The sequence below is a fragment of the Lathyrus oleraceus genome, chromosome 2 (assembly GCF_024323335.1).
Source record: "Lathyrus oleraceus cultivar Zhongwan6 chromosome 2, CAAS_Psat_ZW6_1.0, whole genome shotgun sequence".
Lineage (NCBI taxonomy): Eukaryota > Viridiplantae > Streptophyta > Magnoliopsida > Fabales > Fabaceae > Lathyrus > Lathyrus oleraceus.
Genome location: NC_066580.1, coordinates 17823271 through 17834073, shown reverse-complemented (window position 1 = coordinate 17834073; position 10803 = coordinate 17823271). Strand labels below are relative to the sequence as shown.

Sequence of the window (10803 nt, the reverse complement as noted above, 5' to 3'; positions counted from 1 at the left end):
TCAATAATATGCGTTCGCAGCGGAAAATAATGAATACTCATGTATTTCATAAAAATGATCCATGTCCCATACCATGATCATCTCTCAATAATCTCCTCAAGGTAAAATAAAACCATATCCAGAATATTTGGCACTAGGCCTCTCAAACAACAAATGCAATTAAACATGTTCACAAGTAATAACATAATACATATCCAAATACGACATGAGTTCAATACTACTAATCTACCCCGTGTTACATGACCAGAGCATTGACTCACTACCTAGTCTCTAAACCAAAACACAGAAACTCTCTGGCTAAATCTCGAGTGAGCTACCGTCCACTTACTTCAACAATACTACTCTTTAGTATCTGCACGATGCCCATGTAAAGGCAACATTCAAATAGAAGGGTGAGAATTCAAATCATTATGCAGAAGTATAATATAGCATAATGATTAAATCAACAATTAACGGAATTCATCACACCTTGTATAACCATGTAAATAATACCAACCAACATTTATTTCACATGTTTCAAACATCCATCAAAACTCAAGGAGTATAATATTAAAATCCAATACTATATTCCCAAATATACACATAACTACAATCATCACATAATCACATATTTCGCCAAGTTATGTATCCAAACATCACCAAATTCAATTACCATATCTCATACACACATCACAATCACATCAATGCATACATTCAATTATCACATAACTCTAATGTGACTCAATGCAAGACATGTGACTCTATGCATGTGGTACCGCAATGTGAATCCAACGTTTCACCGCTTTCCGATTCAATATCTAGAATCCAAGCCACGCTTCCGATCCGGATAAGATCAAAGCCACTACGTCTATTTCCAATTAAGGATCAACGTCTATTACGCCTATTTCCATTCAAGGATCAACGCCTATTACCATGTGAACCCACAGTTTCACCGCTTTCCGATTCAATATCTAGAGTCCAAGCCACTACGTCTATTTCCAATTAAGGATCAACGTCTGCTACGCCTATTTCCAATTAAGGATCAACGTCTATTACCATGTGAACCCACAGTTTCACCGCTTTCACCATAAAGCCGACCATGCCATGAATGAATGTACAAATACCAACAACATATACAATTAAGATCATCTCTACCATCTTAACATTCCACATATCACCATAATTCAACTCTATGAATTATCCACCAATGGTACATATACACATTCATAACAAATATACTATTCACATATATAAACTAATTATCAAATACGCACACTTAGATTTCATTTCAAAATGATTACAGCATTTAAAATCCTCAATTTTCCCTTTTTCAACAGCAAGTAACCGGTTAACGCATTTTGGGTAACCCGTTACTCAGTTTAACAGAATTCAATTCCTAGGCAGATTTTTAACTAAGTAACCCGTTAACGTATTTGGGGTAACCGGTTATCCTGAAAACAGAATACAATTCTGGGCAGATTTTTAAGTAAGTAACCGGTTAACGCTTTTAGAGTAACTCGTTACTCAGTTTACAGAATTCAATATTGGGCAGATTTTCAACATGGTAACCGGTTAACGCTTTTAGAGTAACCGGTTACTCAGTAAACAGAATTAAATTCCTGGCTCATGTTTCGCATGTAATCGGTTAACACCTTTGGGGTAACCGGTTACTCAGCCTAAAATTGGAATTTTTCTTAACGTTACCTGTATGTAATAGAATTTAATAAAATAAGTGGCTTCTCAATCTATCACTCAATTCCATCCATATATCCATTCCAAACGCAATTAATCATCACAAATCAAAGATTATTCATCAAAACCTAACAATTCCCAAAACCATAAAAATTAGGGATTTCAACCTAAACATATTTCTACCCATTGACCAAATTATACTAACCCATAATAATAAGGATTCTCCCCCTTACCTCTTCAATTTTCTGGAAACCTTAGTTTCTCTCTTGTTCTTCCCCTCTTCTCCTTACTTTTCCTCTTTTCTTTCTCTGTTGCCGTCAAATGACCAAATGAATCCTACTTCTCACTCTCCTCACCTCTTACTATTCTAGTATTATATTTGGGCTTAAAGAATGATACCTCTAATTTAATTATTAGGCCCAATAAGACCTAGTATTATAATATCTCTATTTAGTTCAAATAAATTAAACCAACACAGTATACACACCCAATTAATTAATATAATCAATTATTATACTACCTAACAACCAATTAATTAATTAACACTCCAAATAAATAAAATAAAATAAAATAAAATAAAATAATAATAATATAAGAAATAAATACTAAAATTGGGTTGTTACACTATCGATGTTGCCTACTAAGGACTATGGACTTGTAAATTTACTAAGTCTTTCAACCTTAGGTGGTTCAGTCGACTGATCTTCTTGCTGAAATAAAGGTCTCTGTCGACTACCTTTTTCGAGATTTTGGACATGTTTCCAAGTGATTCTGATCTTGTGGATTTATCTCTGAAATTCCTCCAAACTATATTTCCCTATGTCGACAACTTGGTCGATCCCTCGTTATTAGTATGTTGACGCTTCATCATTATAGCTTTTTAAAACACTTCATGATTTACAACAAACAATAAATATATTTTCATTGACATTCTTTATTCATTTTTTTATTAGCTGAAAATCTAATATAATGGTATAAAACAATTCTTGAATGTTATAATCATTCCTAGGTTTTCAACCTTTTTTACCTATGATTTTTCAAATCTTCTTTGTTAATATTAAATTCTAAGTGGGGTGTCAAGTATAAATTTTGGAGTGTCAAATATAATTCTCCTAAATTATTCATTTATGGATTAATACTATTACTTTACTATTAAAAAAGTTTGCTTTTACAAAAACCACATTAAATATTTGCTCTTCTTTCTATAACAACTCAAACACATCAAAACCTCAAACCAAAATATTTAGACTCGTCCAAATAATAATTGAAAATATAAAAGTAAATAAACTAATATATATTTATGATATGTGTGTCTCATTCTTTTTATGTGTCGTAAATATTTTTTTCAATTTAATTAGAAATTTAATATATAATTATAAAATATGGTTGTATTAAAAAATTTATGACAGAATTCTATTGTTTATTATGAATATTAGTAGATCAAAAAATTAATTTATGAAATTGCATGCAAAAGACATTTCATGATACCCTTTCTTCAAAAAGAAGCGAATATTGTATAAATCCTAACCGTCCACGCGGATTATAAAGATACAAAATGAGCTGCCGACGTGCTTAGTTGTCGCTATTCCTTATTCAGTCCTCCCACCTGCCATAAAATAAAGGAGGACTCGCTTGCAATAAAATAAAATAAAAATATTCAATATACGATGATGATGATGATGAGAAATAAAATCAAATCCGGGACCCACTAGGTGCAAAGCAATATAATCTCATTCGTTAACACACTTTCTTCATTCGCTCCATGTTGCTGACTCATCACTGTAACTGAAAATGGCGGAGAACTCCAACGGCAACCTCGTCCACGTGGAACAACAAGAAGAAGAATCAGAAAATCTGAACTACAGAAAAGCTAAATCAGTTACACAAACCTTGCCGGAGGTCCTTAACCGTCTCGCTTCCGGCATACTTTTTCCGGAACCTGCCGACGGTAATTCCTTTCTTCGCCGGATTAAAAACTCCGTCGCGGAGAACGCTTGTCTCATTCCAGAAGCTTCTAGAAACTCCGCGCACGATGTTCTCCTCTGGACTCGCCGCGGAAGTCCTCTCCGCGCCCTCCTCGTTATCTCTGTAAGGAAAAGTTCAATTTCATGATCTTGAATTATTGATTGAATCGAGTTTTCGTACTGTTTGAAGAATCTTCAACTCTTTATAGATCTCGATGTGATTTCAATTCTTTTATGCATGTCTTTCGAATTAATTTTGTTTTTCTCTTCGCTAATTTTGCATATGAATCTGTTTGTAGTTGATTTTCACCTTGGATTGTTTCATTGTTTGGTTCCTTTGTTTATGCATAATTTTTCATGATTTTTTTAATTTAAAGATTTATAAAAAAAAAATTATCATGTTCTGTTTTCAACTTTGTAAATTAGACGATAGAGAGTAAATAAGGCATACATTATTTATCTATATAAATATAATATAATGATTGAATAAAATATATCAATCTAAGATGAAATTATTAAACTAATCAAATAGTAGCGTGGTTAAGTAACATGCATGTGACTTGGATTGTGTTCACATTTAGGGTTGAATCATTAGATTTCCAAGGATGTAAGAATTTTTTATGATTCTAGTCTTGTTATGATCATAATTAGGTTTAAATTTTTTCCATTGTTGCTTTTAAAAATTTGTCTGTATTTGAACTTGTTTTCATCCCCTAAATTTAACAGAAATTGTGTATTTTGTTGTTTCATGTGTAAAATTCAAATTAGAATTGGGATTATAGTAATTATAAGAGTTTAATTTTCATACACCATCAACAAATCACAACCAAATGTGTGCGCCTTTATAATTTGTTATGATAAAGCCAAATGTTTCTAATGATTGTTTGACACGGTAAAATTTCCTTACACTGACAAAATCTTTTTCACCGACAATGCATATAAATTAAATATTATTTAATATAGTTTCATAATTTTTACCTTTCTAGGTTTTCCAAAAGCACAAAATAAAGTCTTTTGATATGATATTATATGCATGCTGGATAGACTTTTTAGGCAACAAACTATTAGCTTTGTATATTTGTATGATATACATATCAAGGAAAAGGTGAAGGAAAAATTTATCCTTACTTGGAATGTGACTGATTTGTTTTTCTATTTTGCTGCAGGTTGGGACGATTACTTTTGTTTCTCTTACAGGACTGCTTGTGTTTATGCTTTTCTTTCAGGCCGCAACCATAAATGCCATTGTCATATCGCTGCTCATGTCTTTAGCTGCAGCTGGAGGGTTCTTGGCTTTTTTCTTTGTCTGTGCTACTGCTATATACATTGGAGCACTATCAATAGCCATATTTGTGATTTCTGTTACTACATTTTGGACAATTGTGGCTGTTCTGATTACCTCAGGTAACAAATTGCCTGGCTTCCTCCTCTTTTTTTTCTTGTCTAGATATAGTGTATGAGGTTTTGGTGTTCTTTTGCTACTACATTGTTTTGAAAACTTTTATTAGTGGTGTGAAATCAAGAGTTTAAATACAACGATAGACATAAGATACGGAATCATATAAACTGCCTCCTTTTGTGGCAATAAGGCAGGCACTATATGTCACAACACAATAATGATTAGTAGTTTATTGATCTTTCCAGGGTAAAAGCAGTGATGCTAGTTTGTTGTCCTCCTGAACCCCTAATGGAATAAATTCTCCATTCACAAGAGAGAATGATGAAATGTGAACTCTTGAATAGAAATGTGAGATGAGTTTTTATATAAAAAATAGGAGTAAAAAGTCTACGGATATTTAAGGGCCATGGGATTGAATACACATGATAGAAGATGAGGGGGGAAATGGAGCGTCCATTCCCACACTTTAATGTTGTATGGTCCCCTACACAGGTGTTGATATTCTTATCCGTCTGAAGCAGTTGCTATAAACTAACATTGTCGGTGATGACGTTCCTTTAAAATTTCAGCAAACCACCATAGACTATTTATAAGAAGATAGCCATAAGGTTGTCATCTATAATTTCTGCAATTTGACATTCCTTGATGAATTTCTATAATGTTTCTCGACCTGTTTCATTTTTTTGTTCTGTGGGATAACACTGTATTGTTCCTTGTACATGGAAATCAACGTGAACCAGGCTGGATTGGATTCTTCTATACTGTGTGGCTGATAACTAGGAAGAGCTTTGGGTTTGCAAAACACTCACTAAGTGTTACTGGCTCTGCAATCTCAACTTACTCTACTTCTCGGGCGGCACGACACCTAATACACAAAGATTCAGATTAAGGGAGAAGCAGTTAAGCACAGTTATAAGCTTATGTACAAATCTTTAGTTACATTTGCATGCCTTAAAACTATACAAGCTTGTGTTGACTAGTATGACGCCTTGTATCTAGACCTTTCACAGTTTGGTTTCAGTGCCAATATATTTTCATCAATAATCCAGATTATTGTGTGTTGTATTTGAAGTTTGATGTTAATATAAGAGACATTTGTTCTTTAGCCTTCTGTTGTATATCAGATAACATGATACCAGTATCAATTTAACCTGTGATTAAATGATGTAACTATACTATTGTGCCGTTAAATATAAATTCAGAATAAGGATCAGATAAATTTACTTGTTACTAATATACATTATCCCTGTTAGCAGTAGTATTAACCAGAGGGTCTTTTATTTCTGAAATAAATAATGAGAGGAGCTTATTGAAAGTATATCAATCTCATGCACAAGGATGGCGATAGTTGTAAGCAATGGCGGTCCTTAACACATTTATTTTTAAGTAATATAATATACAATAAGTTGATCTTGCTCAAAATATTAGGGAAGCATCAAATATTAGTAATGGCATCATACACAATACCTCTCAGGAAATTTAAACATTACCTTAAGTTGCATACCATAGACTAGTCCTGTCAATTTTATCCATCATAATCACCTAATAATTGTATATATAGTTAAGCAGCATATTTAAGAGCGTATAATGTTGCATCAGTCTACCTAGGGGTGGACATAATGCAACCACCCGACGGTATCCGACCGTTCCGATCCAAAATTTGAGACACCGTTCGGGTTTAGTCGGTTGGTGGGTTAGGTTGGAAAGTAGCAAGAGGTTTTTACGGGTTTGTGCGGTCGGATTCGGAGATTGGTTTTGGGCCCGTCGGAAACCGAATCCGACCGAATCTAAGGTTATTTTTATGGCTAGGCCCAATCTAAACAGAAATCTAAGGTTCATTCCTATAGTTAGAGATGTGGTATGAATCTCACTTTTTCATACGCACAAAATATTCGATGTATCCACAGAGAACTAACAAAAAACCAAGACTCTCTCTCAGTCTCAAATCTCAATTCATTAGTTCCACTTCTTCGTGAGATTCATACGCACAAACAGCAACGTTACTCCGCTAGGGTTCATCTTTCTCTCAGGTAATCGGTTGATTCTAGGGTTCATCCTTTCAATTTCCAGTTCGTGGTTTCATCGTTTAAGAACTAACTCTTTCTACCTTCCAATTTTTCGGTTGATGCTAGTTCGTGGTTTCATCGTTTAACGAAGAACCGTCGCCGTCCATTATTCAACCACAAATCACCACCGAGCTTGTTAGATCAAGGAGTTGGATGAGTTCTGCCGCCAATGGAGCGCGGCAAAAGTAGCTTGCAAGGAGTTGGAGTTCCTAGCTTGCAAGGAGTTGGAGTTCCTAGCGGAGTTGTAGATCAAGGAGTGAGTCAAGGTAATGCCATCACCTGTCATTTTTATACTGAGTGTTTGTTTAATAAGTGATACATGTTATGCTGTCATTTTTAAATGTATGAATTATAGGAGCAGCTGCTGGTACTGCACTCCCTCCACTTCGAAAAAGGAAACTTAATGCTAGTGGTAGTAGAAAAACTTCTACGGTTTGGGAAGAGTTTAACATTTTACCGGATGAGCCTGAACCTATAGCCGCGTGTAAACACTGTCATAAAAGGTACCGATGTGACCCTAAAACACATGGTACTTCTAACATGCTAGCTCACTCGAAAGTGTGTTACAAAAACCCTGCCCTTTTGTTGAAAGACCCCAATCAGACAAACCTTGTAAGCGGCGAGGGTGGGTTTTTAGTTCCAACTAGTCAAAGGTTTAATGCTGCAGCCTGTAGGAAGGCCATTAATACCTTTGTTATCCTTGATGAACATTCCTTTAGAGTGGTTGAGGGTGTTGGTTTTAAGCAAATGTGTAAACAATTGCAACCCCAAATGGCTATCCCTACTAGGAGGACCGTTGCTAGGGATTGTTTTCAGCTTTACCTAGCTGAAAAGTCACGTCTTAAAGCCTTTTTTAAATCTGATTGTACTAGGGTTGCACTAACCACAGACTGTTGGACTTCGATACAAAACCTTAGTTATATGGCCACCACTGCACACTTCATTGACACTGCTTGGAAGTACCAAAAAAAAATTATTAGTTTCTCTTTAGTTCCAAATCACAAAGGTGATACCATTGGCATGAAAGTCGAGGACGTTTTGAGGGAATGGGGGCTTAGGAAAGTGTCTACAATTACCCTGGATAACGCAACAGCAAATGATGTGGCTGTGAGTTATTTGGATAGAAGACTTAAGAGCAAGAATGCTTTACTGGGTGTAGGTGATTATTTGCATATGAGGTGTGCTGCCCATGTCTTGAACTTGGTAGTGAGAGATGGTGAAAAAGAACATGAAGGGTCTATTGAATCAGTTCGCACTGCTGTTAGGTTTGTAAGGTCTTCTCCACAAAGAGCTATGAAGTTTAAGGAGTGTGTTGAACTTGCGGGCATAACTTGTAAAAAAAAACTTTGTCTTGATGTTTCTACAAGGTGGAATTCCACTTACCTAATGTTGGATGCTGCTGAAAAGTTTGAAGCTGCATTTGACAATATGATTGATGAGGATCCTGGATACATCGAATATTTTGACCTCCTTACCGGTCCACCGGGTTCTCAGGATTGGAAAAAAGTTAGGGCTTTTGTGGTTTTCTTACAAACCTTCTATGAGGCAACCAAAGTGTTTTCAACTTCGCAAGAAGTGTCCTTGCATTTAGCTTTTCATAACTTGTCTTCAATTTTGTGTGAGCTTCAAGAAGCTTCATTTAACTTGAATTCTTATGTGGCTCCAATGATTTCACATATGAAGGTTAAATATGATAAGTATTGGGGGGATGTGGGAAAAGTGAATCATTTTCTTTACTATGGAGTGATCTTTGATCCTAGGTTTAAGTTTAACTATATTGAGTGGTCTTTTAATGATATGTATGGGCATTCTAGTGACCTTGCCAAGAAAAATATTGAATGTGTCAAAACTAGTTTGTTTAAACTATATAATTGGCATAAATCTGATCATGATAAGAATGTTGGGGCTAGTCCTTTAAGTGCACCAGGGAGCACTTCCCTTGGAGAAGCATCTTCCCAACCAAAAGAACCATCACCTTTTACAAGGGCTAATGCTTTTAAGAAACATCTGAAGGAAAAAGACACAATTGAAAATGAAAATGAACTAGAGAAGTACTTAGGTGACCCTTGTTGCGGGGAGGGGGAAAATTTTAGTATTCTTAATTGGTGGAAGGAAAATTGCACCCGTTATCCTATATTAGCAACCTTGGTTCGGGATGTGTTGGCAACACCTGTTTCTAGTGTAGCCTCAGAAAGTGCTTTTAGCACGGGGGGGAGGATTTTAGATATCTATAGGAGCTCTTTGAGTCCAGATATGGTCGAAGCGCTTATATGTACTCAAAACTGGTTGAAGCCTTCTGACAATGATCTAAATGTCCTTAATATGACTGAAGAATATGAGATTAGTGAATCAATTGTTTCAGGTACGTTATTAATGAAAACTTTGTCTCTTTTAACATTATTTTAAATATTTGTTAAAATTAAGCCTCTTGCTATATGTTTAACGTATGTTTAAACAACTTGTAGAGTTTCAAGTAGCTACTAGTGGAGCAGCTGCTCCTACACAGGCTGGGCCTATTTAATTCTCGCCTAGGTATGAAAAATATAGTTTTGTTTTATGTCTTACATTACTGATTTGATTTGATTTGCAGCTGTGAATTTTTGAATATTTTGGAGTCACTTTGTGATTCAATAAGACAAGCCTTTCTTTTTTGGAGTCATTTTTTGAAACTAAGGATGGAACCGTTTCAGTAGCTACTGCGTTTGCTGGTCATCAGGCACGTTGTCTTGGGCTTATGCAATTGTTCTTACCGAAGTACACAAACATAATGTCACTTGTATTTCTTTTGCATTTGTGCTCAAGCTTACAAACTGAGTTTGAATACTGCATGTTATGCTAATCTGTTTTTGGTGGTGCAGTATACTGGGATGATGTTACTTGAGGAGATGGCCTGTGTAATGTTCTCTTGCCTGTGTAATACCACTAACCAAGACGTTTGAGCATATAAATTTAGCTTTCTGCCTGATTTCTAAGAAACCTTATATCCTATTGGCAGGTTGTTAGTTCTGTGCCTTCTCATTCAAGTTCCATTGAGTGTGTTGGGTTCGCACCAAGGTATGATTTAAGATTAGTAAACTTTTTATAAGATTAGTTAACTGTTCATAATCTACGTGCATGTGCATTTCTGCACATTTTCATGTCATGTATGCTTGATGGATCATGCATGTGTTTGGTTGAAGTTTTATTTATTCAAAGATTGCTCAAGTCTTGAAGGACAGTGACATCCTGGAGATGACAATCAGACAGGACGAGTTCAGCTTGTGCCTAGGTCAAGAGGAGGTGAAGAACAGTCTCTAGGGCGTTCAAGATTTGGTACTGGAAATGCAGGTCAGGGGTATACTTTTGAAGAGGTATAACTTAGTTACAACTTGCCTAAAATATCTTATTTTTGTTATTTGTGACTGACATAAATGTTTGGAAACCATGGAAATTCATTCCTTTGCTTACAGCAGTTGAACTGTTATTTCACTTGAGGTTTTAAAGCACTAGTAATGCAGGTCAAGGTTCTTTTTCTAGTAGTTATGGACCTCTGTCGCCGAACTTCTGGTCTGCAACACCCCTTGCCAGTTTCTCAGGTGGGGAGCAGCAACATTCAGGTTCGTTTGCATTATATTGATGGGAACTACACTGTACTGCCAGAGGTTGTGGAAGCATCCCTTGGCCCACATATGCAGGTAACTTTCTGTTTTCTGTTTTCACAAGC

The 10803-nt window shown here is 35.5% G+C and overlaps 1 protein-coding gene across 1 annotated transcript; it reads left to right on the top strand.

Moving 5' to 3' along the window:
* The first annotated feature begins 3297 nt into the window (after positions 1–3297).
* Positions 3298–6139, top strand: LOC127117731 (uncharacterized). Its single transcript, XM_051047834.1, has 3 exons — positions 3298–3759; positions 4802–5039; positions 5775–6139. Exons 1-3 carry the CDS (start codon positions 3463–3465, stop codon positions 5921–5923), a joined length of 684 nt encoding a protein of 227 aa, XP_050903791.1. The 5' UTR covers positions 3298–3462; the 3' UTR covers positions 5924–6139.
* Positions 6140–10803: the final 4664 nt, after the last annotated feature.